The sequence below is a fragment of the Haematobia irritans genome, chromosome 1 (assembly GCF_050003625.1).
Source record: "Haematobia irritans isolate KBUSLIRL chromosome 1, ASM5000362v1, whole genome shotgun sequence".
Taxonomy (NCBI): domain Eukaryota; kingdom Metazoa; phylum Arthropoda; class Insecta; order Diptera; family Muscidae; genus Haematobia; species Haematobia irritans.
Window position 1 is genome coordinate 22,405,224 of NC_134397.1, and position 12,865 is coordinate 22,418,088.

At 23.5% G+C, this 12,865-nt stretch overlaps 1 protein-coding gene across 1 annotated transcript in view; it reads left to right on the plus strand.

Annotated features, from left to right (window-relative positions):
* The first annotated feature begins 1,055 nt into the window (after positions 1 to 1,055).
* Positions 1,056 to 12,865, plus strand: part of LOC142222260 (uncharacterized) — a 287,823-nt gene continuing 276,013 nt past the window's right edge. The window contains exons 1-2 of the mRNA XM_075292293.1: positions 1,056 to 1,083; positions 5,076 to 5,203. Of these exons, the coding sequence (XP_075148408.1) occupies positions 1,056 to 1,083; positions 5,076 to 5,203 (156 nt within the window). The remainder of the gene's footprint in view (positions 1,084 to 5,075; positions 5,204 to 12,865) is intronic.

A 12,865-nucleotide genomic window follows, 5' to 3' on the forward strand; every position in this document is an offset into this window, starting at 1 on the left:
TATGTACGCACACATCCACATATATATGAGACCCAGTGTCCCAAATACACATTCATTTTATAGTGGATAATGAAAGATTTTTACATTTTACCATGGTAACCGTATATACAATATCATCAAATGGGAGTCTGTGTTAATTGTTGCATATTTCACCTGGTGCTATTTTTCTCCATAGCCATTGTTCTATATATCCAGGAAAGGTAATAAAAATAAGTTAACTAGTTTTCGTGTGTGTGTGTGTGTGTGCGTTTTTGCCATTATTTGGATTTTTTTTTATGTGAGAGATTTTTTTTCTTGCTATTGCTGCTACTCTTTCATTATTTTTATTTCATTGCTTTAATTAAGTCAAAAGGTGAAAGCAACAAAATCATGAAAAACTCATCATTAAATTCTAATGGTACTGGTACGCACAACGTATGCGACAAAGAAGCTCAAAAATTTTTAGAAAGATCAAAGAGCACGTGAGTGATTCTCTTAATGGCTGCTAATAACATTTACTTGACGCAGTCGAGTTGGGCGGTGAGCCAGTGTTAAGTAGAAGGCCAACAAAAGGTAAAGGCATAATTTATTAGGGTAAAACTCTTTAGCTACAACAGCAGATAAATTTGCTAGGGCATAAAGGACCTAGCAGCAGATAAATTTGCTAGGGCATAAAGGACCTGGGGTTTTGGTTTTATATTCTTTACCTGTTTGCTTGTTGTTTTTGCAAAGTGAATGAAATGAAGTGAAATACATAATTTTTGTTTTTGTGGAAGTAATTAAAAAACAATCAAGTGGCATTACTATAATTAGTCACGGCATGGTAATTTTCTCCAGGAGGCATAGTATAGCAGAGCATCGACTTAATCCACATAGATTAAAATTAGTATAGGGAAATGCTAGTTAAATTATTAATTTAAGGACTAGACGACAGCTTGTAAAGAAATTAACATTTTTGGCTGGAGACTAACTTAGATCAGCATTAAAATGGCAAAGAGAAAAAAAATTGGACTTTTAAGTATGACTATTTAAATTGGAAATAATCTTAAATACAAATATTTTAATAACTCGAATTTATGGCGGTGACAGTGGTTACGATTAGAGGTATGCACGTGACACGAAATTGTCGTGAAAATATATGGAAATAAAATATTGACAAAATTTTCTTTAGAAATAAAATTTTGACAAAATTTTTTGTAGAAATAAAATGTTGATAAACTTTTCTATAGAAATAAAATTTGAGAAAATTTTCTGCAGAAATAAAATTTTAACAAAATTATCAATATAAATAACATCATGACAAAAATTTCTATAGATATAAAATTCTGACCAAAATTTTCATAAAAATAAAATTTTGAAAAAAATTTCTATAGAAATAAACTTTTGACAAAATTTTCTATAGAAATTAAATTTTGACAAAATATTCCATAGAAAAAAAATTTGACAAAATTTTCTATAGACATAAAATTTTGACAAAAATTTCAATAGAAAATTCTGATAAACATTTTCATAGAAATAAAATTCTGACAAACATTTTATAGAAATAACATTCTAACAAACATTTTCAAAGAAATAAAATGTTGACAAAATTTTTATAGAAATAAAATTTTGACAAAATTTTCTATAGAAATTTTGACAAAATTTTCCATAGAAAAAAAATTTTCGATAGATATAAAATTTTGATGAAATTTCCTATAGATGTAAAATTTTGATAAAATTTCATATAGAAATTAAATTTTGACAAAATTTTCTACAGAAGTAAAATATAGACAAACTTTTCTATAGAAATAAAATGTTGACAAAATTTTCTATAGCAATAAAATGTTGACAAAATTTTTTATAGAATTAAGAATTTGCCAAAATGTTGACTAAATATTATTTAGAATTAAAATCTTAACAAAATTTTCTATAGAAATAAAGTTTTAACAAAATTTTCTATAGAAATAAAGTTTTGACAAAATTTTCTTTAGAGGTAAAATATTGACAAAAATTTTCTAGAGTAATAAGAATTTTACAAAATTTTCTTTAGAAATAAAATTTTGACAAAATTTTCTAAATAGAAATATTTGAGAAAAATTTCTTTAGAAATAAAATTTTGTCAAAAATTTCTATAGAAAATTCTTACAAACATTTTCAAAGAAATAAAATTCTGACAAAAATTTTCATAGAAATAAAATGTTGACAAAATTTTCTATAGAAGCTTTGACATAATTTTCCATAGACAAAAAATTTTCTATAGATATAAAATTTTGATAAAATTTCCTATAGATCTAAAATTTTGATAAAATTTCATATAGAAATAAAATTTTGACAAAATTTGTTATAGAAATAAAATTTCGACTAAATTTTCTATAGAAATTGGACAAAGAATTCTATGAAATAAAATTTTGACAAAATTTTCTATAAAATTAAGAATTTGACAAAATGTTCTATTTTGACAAAATTTTCTATAGAAACAAAAATTTTGCAAAATTTTCTTTACTGACAAAAATTTTCATAGAAATGAAATTTTGACAAAAATTTTCAGAAATAAAATGTTGACAAAATTATGAAATAAAATGTTGACAAAATTTTCTATAGAAATTTTGACAAAATGTTCTATAGATATAAAATTTTGATAAAATTTCTTATAGATCTAAAATTTTGACAAAATTTTCTATAGAAATAAAATTTTTATATTACATTTTAGCCTGATACCGAAACAGGCAATTGACGTCCAAATGCATTATATCTAATTATACAATTATTATTCGAGCTTTATGGACAGATATAGATTAAGGAACATGGTTAATAGAGCCATTGAAAAGAAAACGCCAGATACAAATCTATACACGCCTGGACTGTACATGTTTCGGTTTGTAAGAGGAAATTTCCCAAATGTTTTCTCCATAAGGAGTTAGCATAAAGGGCCCAAAATTGAGTTATCTCTCCCAGCCAGATCTATACTAAAGGCTGTGGAAAGGTTCATTCGCCCGAACCGAAACATGTACAGTCCAGGCGTGTATAGATTTGTATCTGGCGTTTTCTTTTCAATGGCTCTATTAACCATGTTCCTTAATCTATATCTGTCCATAAAGCTCGAATAATAATTGTATAATTAGAAATAAAATTTTGACAAAATTTTCTATTGAAATAAAATTTTGACAAAATTTTCTATAGATATCAAATTTTGATAAAATTTTCTATAGAAATAAAATTTGAGAAAAATTTTTGTAGAACTAACAATTTAACAAAATTATCAATAGAAATAAAATTTTGTCAAAAATTTCTATAGAAAATTCTGACAAAAATTTTCATAGAAATAAAATGTTGACAAAATTATTATAGAAATAAAATTTTGACAAAATTTTCTATAGAAATTTTGACCAAATTTTCCATAGAAAAAAATTTTCTATAGATATAAAATTTTAATAAAATTCCCTATAGATCTAAAATTTGGATAAAATTTAATACAGAAATAAAATTGTGACAAAATTTTCTACAGAAATAAAATATAGACAAAATTTTCTATAGAAATAAAATTTTGACAAAATTTTCTATAAAATTAGGAATTTGCCAAAATTTTGACTAAATATTATTTAGAATTAAAATTTTAACAAAATTTTCTATAGAAATAAAGTTTTGACAAAATTTTCTATAGAAATAAAATTTTGCGAAAATTTTCTTTAGAAGTAAAATTTTGACATAATTTTCTATAGAAATAAGAATTTGACAACATTTTCTTTAGAAATAAAATTTTGACAAAATTATCAAAAGAAATAAAATGTTGTCAAAAATTTCTATAGAAAATTCTGACAAAAATTTTCGTAGAAATAAAATCTTGACAAAATTATTATAAAAATAAAATTTTGACAAAATTTTATATAGAAATAAAATTTTGACAAAATTTTTTATAGAAATAAAATTTTTACAAAATTTTCTATAGAAATAAATTTTAGATAAAATTTTCTATAGAAATAAAATTTTGATTTGTTAGAATTAAAATTTTAACAAAATTTTCTATAGAAATAAAGTTTTGACAAAAATTTCTATAGAAACAAAAATTTTGCGAAAATTTTTATAGAAATAAAAATTTGACAAAATTGTCTATAGAAATAGAAATAAAATAGAATATAAATAAAATTTTCACACAATTTTCTATAGAAATAAAATTTTGAATAACCTTATTTCTGAATGCAATAGACCGAAATGCTTTTGTGTGCTTCTAAACAATAAAATAAACTGTCGCTGCAATAAATCTGTCAGACGAACAGTTTATAAATTATAGCAACCTGAAGTTGGTAAAGCAAATTTTGTTAAAAATTTTATAGAAATTTTTGTCAACATTTTATTGCCATAGAAAATTTCCTATAAAGTTAGTCACTTAGGCTTTGTAATTAAAAAAACATATAAAAACATTAAAATTATTCCATTTGCGCCATATTGGTTGACTTGTAACAAAAAATTGTATCTCTGAATTTTAGCTCCGTCTTTGGGTGGGTTTTATATTAAATATAAAAATTTATTCTATCCTTGCAAAATGTTGACTTTGTGGGCGTTGGATTCAAGTAGATTTTTGTTTTTGTGTATAGGATCATAAATATCTGGTAAATACATATTAAGGATGAACCCTGGAATTATAACTTATGGCACAAACAATGTGATGTAATAAAAGACAGTATAGTATTTGTTATAATATTTTTAAAAAATGGATTTTATTAAATAGCAACTTCATAACGTACTTATGGATCCCCTATAAGACATTAAAGTCATATTTTTTTTAAATAGCAACCATTAGTTCACCTATGCCTGAAATCATGACCATTTAATTAAACATCAAAGTAGCCTTTCGCCATGCTATTCCTTTGAAACCCTTTATTACCTTCGGCTCTTTTCATGTTTTTTTTTTTTCAAACATACCACAATTGCAATTTAAATGAAATTAATATTCTACCAAGAAATGTAAAAAAGAATAACAAAAATAACTACCTTTTAATTATGTACAATGTCGAAGACGGTAGACTAGGACGATACAACCATAGTCGCTGTCTGATTTCCGATAATGTCCCACTTTTTATAATTTTGTATTTTCCATTTTATTTTCATTGCAATTCCAGGAATCCATTGCTTTCAAAGATTCGCCGAACAGCCAAAGTACTCTGAAGTGAATCCAGGTCAGGACGCTCTTTTGACGTGCAAAGTTATCGATAAACGTGGCACATGTTCATGGCAAAAAGACAACAAGGTATGTATGGACTCTGATATGGGTATCCTTTAAAAAGAATTTTCTGTATTTTTGTTTTTTATAAAATATTGTATGACATGAGTCGATGGGGGATATGTGGTACTGTCAACGTATTTTTAAACGTGTCACTTTCTTATATAGGAAAACGATTTTATTTTTATAGGTTTGGGAAAATGAAACGAACAAAACAATTTTGTTTAAGGTGTCGTACAGGCATGGCTTAATTTTTTTAAGAAAATACAGAAACTTAGTAATAATGAAGGACTATGAAAATTTTTATTTGTATAAGACAATTTCGGAAAAGTTTATTTATATAGTAAATTTTCTCAAAACTTTATATATTCAGTAAATTTTCTCTAAAATTTTCTCAAAAATTTTATTTCTATAGAAAATTTTTATAAAACTTTATATCTATAGAAAATTTCTCAAAAGTTTTATGTCTATAGAAAATTTTCTCAAAAATTTTATTTTTATAAAAAAATTTCGGGAAATTTTTTTCTACAGAAACAAAATTCTGAGATAATTTTGTAAACGTGTTATATCCAAATTTTTTGGAAAAGTCTATTTCTATATAAAATTTTCTAAAAATTTGTTTATTATTTATTTCTATAGAAAATTTTGTTAACATTTTAATTTTGTAGAAAATTTTTGGAAAATTTTATATCTGTAGAAAATGTTTAAAAAAATTTTGCTATGGAAAGTTTTCTCAAAGATTTTATTTGTGTAAAAAAATTTATTTCTATTGAAAAATTTCACAAATTTTTATTCCTATTGAAAATTATTGCAAAATCTTATTTCTATAGAAAATTTTCTCAAAAATGTTAAATTTATAGAAAGATTTCACAAAATTGTATTTATTTAGAAATTCTATAGAAACTTTTCTGAAAAGTTAATCTACATAGCAAATTTTCGAAAAAGTTTTTATAATAGATCAATTTTATTACTACATAATATTTTTGCAAAATTTTATTTGTATAGAAAATTGCCTGCAAATATTTATGTATTTATTACTTAATTTATTATAATAACTTAAATCTTAAAAATTCTATTCTTATATAATATTTTCTAAATTTTTTTTCTATAAAAATATTTCTAAAAATTTTATTCCTCCAAAAAAAGTTTTATTTCCATAGAAATTTTTTCTGAAAATATTATTTCCATAGAAAATTTTTCTAAAAATTTTATTTTTATAGAAAATTTTATTTCCATAGATAATTTTCTGAAAATTTTATTTCTATATATAATTTTTTTTAAATTTTATTTCTATAAAAAAATTTTCTGAAAATTTCATTTCTATAATAAATTTTCTGAAAATTGTATTTCTTTAGAAAATTTTTCTTAAAGTTTTATTTCCCTAAAAGTTTTCTGAAAATTTTATTTTTATAGAAAATTTTCTTAAATTTTATTTCGATAAAAATTGTATATCTATAGAAAATTTTCTCAAAATTGTATTTCTATTGAAAATTTTCGCAAAATTGTATTTCTATGGAAAATTTTCTCTACAGTTGTAATTTTATAGAAAGATTTCTCAAAATTTTATTTCTTTAGAAATTCAATAGAACATTTTCTGAAAAGTTAATCTCCATAGTAAATTTTCTGAAAAGTTTTTATTGTAGAACAAGTTTATTACTACAGAATATTTTTGCAAAATTTTATTTGTATAGAAAATTATTTGCACATTTTTATTTATTTATTACTTAATTTATTATAATACGCTAAATCATAAAAATGCTATCCTTATATAATATTTTCTGATTTTTTTTCTAGAAAAATATTTCTGAAAATTTTACTCCTATAAAAATTTTGTAAAAGTTTTATTTCCATAGAAAACTTTTCTGAAAATGTTATTTCCATAGAAAATATTTCTAAAAATTTTATTTTTATAGAAAATTTTTCTGAAAATTTTATTTCTACAGAAAATTTTAATTCCATAGATAATTTTCTGAAAATTTTATTTCTATAGATAATTTTTTAAAATTTTATTTCTATAAAAAATTTCATTTCTATAATAAATTTTCTGAAAATCTTATTGCTATAGAAAATTTTTCTGAAAATTTTATTTTTTTAGAAAATTTTTCTGAAAGTTTTATTTCTATAAAGATTTTCTGAAAATTTTATTTTTATAGAAAATTTTCTTAAAATTTTATTTTGATAGAAATATTTCTGAAAATTGTATTTCTATAGAAAATTTTCGCAAAATTGTATTTCTATGGAAAATTTTCTCAAAAATTTTAATTTTATAGAAAGAGATCTTAAAATTTTATTTCTTTAGAAATTCAGTAGAAAATTTTCTGAAAAGTTAATCTCCACAGCAAATTGTCAATAAAGTTTTTATAATAGAACAATTTTATTACCACAGACTATTTTTGCAAAATTTTATTTGTATAGAAAATTTTCTGCAAATTTTTATTTATTTATTACTTAATTTATTATAATAATAAATTATAATAAACATATTTATATGGGCACTAGCGACTAAAGGATTTTGGCCTAACTCATAAAAATTCTATTCTTATAAAATATTTTATGAAAATTTTTTTTCTATAAAAATTTTTCTGAAAATTTTATTCCTTATGCCGGCTATCATGTAAAACATTTTTTCGGAAGGTTCAAGTGTGGTTCACCTTGGGTTTATTGAACTGCCTGAATTTATTCTGATAATTGGTTGATAGTTTTGCTGCAAGTAGAGGATGCTGGTGAGGAATGTGGTAATTCCGAAACGTGCGTTCATCCAACCATCTTGCAGTTTATAGGCCTTTGCCAAAATAAATTTGACAAACATTCTTTTCCTCTGTTGGTTAAGCTACACTTGTAGTTTAGTCAATGCAAGGGTTTAACATGAAATCAAAAACAACAACAATATTTCTGAAATTTTTATTTTTATAGAAAATTTTTCTGAAAATTTTATTCCTATAGAAAATTTTATTTCTATAGATAATTTTCTAAAAATTTTATTTCTATAAAAAATTTTCTGAAAATTTCATTTCTATAATAAATTTTCTGAAAATCTTATTGCTATAGAAAATTTTTCTGAAAATTTTATTTCTTTAGAAAATTTTTCTGAAATTTTTATTTCTATAAAAAATTTTCTAAAAATTGTATTTTTATAGAAAATTTTCACAAAATTTTATTTCTATTGAAAATTGTCGCAAAATTTTATTTCTATAGAAAATTTTCTCAAAAATGTTAATTTTATAGAAAGATTTCTCAACATTTAATTTCTTTAGAAATTCTGTAGAAAATTTTCTGAAAAGTTAATCTCCATAGTAAAATTTTGAAAAAGTTTTTATTATAAATAAAAACTTTTTCAACAAAAGTTTCAAAAGTTATTATTATAAATAAAAACTTTTTCAACTTTTTCAAAATAAAAGTTTTATTTCCATAGAAAATTTTTCTGAAAATTTTATTACCATATCTAAATTTTATTTTTATAGAAAATTTTTCTGAAAATTTTATTCCTATAGAAAATTTTATTTCCATAGATAATTTTCTGAAAATTTTATTTCTATAGATAATTTTTTTAAATTTTGTTTCTATAAAAAATTTCATTTCTATAATAAATTTTCTGCAAATCTTATTTCTATAGAAAATTTTTCTGAAAATTTTATTTCTTTAGAAAATTTTTCTGAAAATTTTATTTCTTTAGAAAATTTTTCTGAAAGTTTTATTTCTATAAAAAAATTTCTGAAAATTTTCTTTTTATAGAAAATTTTCTTAAAATTTTTCTGAAAATTTTATTTCTATAAAAAATTTTCTGAAAATTTTATTTTTTAAAATTTTATTTTGATAGAAATATTTTTCAAAATTGTATCTCTATAGATAATTTTCTAAATATTTGTTGAAAATTTAATTTCTATAATTTTCTAAAAATTTTCTAAAAAATTTCTATAACTTTCTAAAAATCTTATTGCTATAGAAATTTTTTCTGAAAATTTTATTTCTTTAGAAAAATTTTCTGAAAGTTTTATTTCTATAAAAAATTTTTCTGAAAATTTTATTTTTATAGAAATTTTTCTTAAAATTTTATTTTGATAGAAATATTTCTCAAAATTTTATTTCTATAGAAAATGTTCGCAAACTTTTATTTCTATAGAAAATTTTCTCAAAAATTTTATTTCTTTAGGAAATTTTCTGAAAATTTTATTTTTATAAAAATTTGTCAAGAAATTTTATTTCTATAGAAATTTTTTGTCAAAATTGTACATTTATAGAAAATTTTCTCAAATATTTTTCAAAATCTTATTTCGTTAGAAAATTTTCTGAAAATTTTATTTCTATAGAAAATTTTATTTCTATAGAAAATTTTATTTTTATAGAAAATTTATATTTGTATAGAAATTTTTTTATAAATTTCATTTCTGTAGAAAATTTCTAATTCTATATAAAATTTTGTCAAAATTCGTTAATTCTATAGAAAATTTTTTCAAAATTGTTTTTCTATAGAAAATTTTGTTATAATATTATGCCACATTATGGTACAGAAAAAATGCCGCATTTTTGTTCACTCTAAAATTGAAAAAAAAACCAACAATGGATCAAAATGAAAATATTTCACTAATAAAATAAATCTTAATATTATTCCATTTATTTAAAGTAGTACTTTTACAATACACTTAAAGGTAATCACTTCGAAGGAACATTGTGGTGGTCCTTAAAGGATCCTTAACATTTTTCTCAATCATCTCGTTTTTCTAACAATGCAAAGAAAAGGGATAACATTTTCCAAATTGTTGATATGGTATAACCATACTCTCGTATAAAGAATAAACCAAAAAACAAAAAACGGAAACTTTCACAGAAAACAAGGTCCTGTGTAAATACCATAAGGCTATCACATATATCTACGCATAAGTTTTCGTCCAGTTCTATTTTGTTTGAGTATGTTGTTTGATTTTTGCTTAATATGTGATAGGAATTTCTAAAAGTTTTTGTTTTTCTCTTCTCTCTGTCATACCTTTAAATTTTCCCATTTACAAAATCTTGTATGCCTTTGATCCTTTTGTAGGATATTAATGGTATGTGTGGTCGTGTATGTGAATGAGTACCTTTATACGTATCTAAGGAATTTCTTTAACAAGATGTCCTTTAAGTTATACAGAGTGTATATTGGTAACCATAATAAGCTTATGTTCAAGCTTTTTACCGTATTTATCTTTGATATTGAATTTACCCTTTAGTTTTTTTTTGCTGGCATGGTCTTTATTTGCTGGGGATTCATTTTTCTGTTTCTTTAGGTTTTTAAAAGGATTTCAACTTTTAAACCAATATCAGGAATTTCATACAATAAAAAGTCAAATGGGTTCATTATGGCCCGCATAGTTCGATAGAGCCATTGCTCATATATTCCAGACCATGGATGTGAAAATCTTCAATTAAATGTTGAAAATTTGGAATGAAGTAAAAACGGTTCTAATATTACGCTTGAGCCATTTAAGTGATAATTTTGCCTTCTTTTCTCTTTTTTTAACTGTCTTCCCGGTATTTAAATCAAAATCTTTGGATCCAAGGACATTTTTTCAATGTGTAGTGTGATTATAGACGGACATCTTTAGATCATGTTAGACTTTCAATTTGATCCAGAACATATATATTTAATATGGATATTTCGATGTGTTACAAACTGAATGATAAACTTATAATAAACTTCGTTCATATGGTATAAGATACAATTCTTTAAATAGTCGAGAGTTATTGTCTTAGTATTTTATCAAATTTAATTTTTTTATTATTTTGTTTTTGGTTCATAAAACCAAACCCCATCCTCAAGGACCTTCACACGATACTAACCATTAAAGCTTTCGAAGTAACTTTCTAAAGAAATACTCAAAATTTTAAATCCTCCATTGTTCACGTAGACGTAGTCATCATGTACCAAGTCACATATACATATGCGAGTGTATGTGTGTATACACAGCGTATACAAATACATGTGTATTTAAAGTGGGCTTTATCGTAATGGCTTTGGTACGCATTGTGCATATGTTATGAGTTTTCAAAATATTTAACATTCATGCAAATTTAAATGATTTCACGAGAGAGAGAGAGGTGAGAGTTCAAAACAAGAAGTCCTTTGTTTTATTTGCTGGGAAAAAAGGACAAAATTGGTGAGGTCACATTGATATTTGCATAGATAAGAAAACGTTTAAAAAGGCCATGGTTTATAGGGCCTCTTTTGAAAAATTTAATAGAGGGTATAAGAAAATGGGGGGCGGGGGTGCTATAGCGATTGAACAAATGTGGTATCTTGCTTGAAACTCAGGAATGTCATCCCTATTTCTGGAATATTTGAAATAAACCGATTCACTTGTGTTGAGTCCAAAAACATATCGAACCCGCCTTCCTTACTGTCTAAATGACGTACCCATTTTATATCAAAGGAGAGCTTTATACACTCTGGAGGAACTCAAATTGATTTTTTTTTAATGTTAGAGGCAGGGAATTTTATATATCATATATATATCATAATGTTGTCAGGGGAAAAGTGTTACGCCTAAAAGTATGCAAAAAATATTTTGTCTCGTAGATTAACCGGGGTTATCTTCTGAATATTGGTTTTCAATTAAATTGAGATTGAAATAAATGTTATTTTAGTTAGGATCTAAATTGAAAAAAAAAAACAATATATTTTCCAATTTTATATAAAACACTGATATAAAATGGGTTTACTTGTTGCTATTTATAACCTGGTACAGTAACACTGTGGAACAGGAATTTTAAGTTAGTGCTTATGTTTGAAACACCCAGATGGAGACGAGACAGACACATGGTATCTTAGGCAATAATGATCAAGGCCAGCCACTCGAGCTAAAAATAATCTACTGAAATTTTGAGAAAATTTTGCCAAAAAAACTACCAAACGAAAAAATAAAACTATTTTGCCAAATTTCATTTGTATAGGAATTGTTTCATAACTTTACCAAGAAGTTAATTTACCAGTTTTGGTAAATTTAAGTAAAATTGATAAACATTTATAAAAAAAATGATTCAACTTGGGAGAAATGATTCTCGTATGTAATTTCCATAAGAAATTAGCATATAAGACCCAAATTGAATCATCTCACCCAGCCAGGTCTTACTAGAGACTATGGAAATGTGGAGTAGCCAACACTGAAACATATGTATAGTCAGGCTTGTAAGATGGGTAACTGGCATTTTCTTTTCAATAGCATAATAATACCAATTCCTTAATCTTCATGTCCAATGAGCTCGCATTTAAAATTGTAATTAATGATAAATTAACGGTTGAATAAAATTGATAAATTAACGCCCCTACACAATAAAATTCTGTATCCGTTTCCAGTCCAAAATGGCCCATTTTCACGCTTTAGTATGTCATGGAATAAAAAGGAGCAAAGTCTTTTTAGTTTAAATTTCGCCAACTCAAATTTCGTCCCCATCTATGAAAACAAAATATCACCAATTTGGGGACAAATCCTCAATTCTGACAACACTGGCCTATACGTATCTATAGCAATGCGTATCTATAGCGCGATAAATCATAAATACATTTTTTTTAAATCGCATGAAAATAGCTTTAGATTTTAATATCTCCCATATTATTTTCTTAAATAGTATTTTAAAATATAACGATACGGGTCTATAGAAAATTTTCGGAAAAATTTATTTCTATAGAAAATTTTCGGAAATTTTATTTCTATAGAA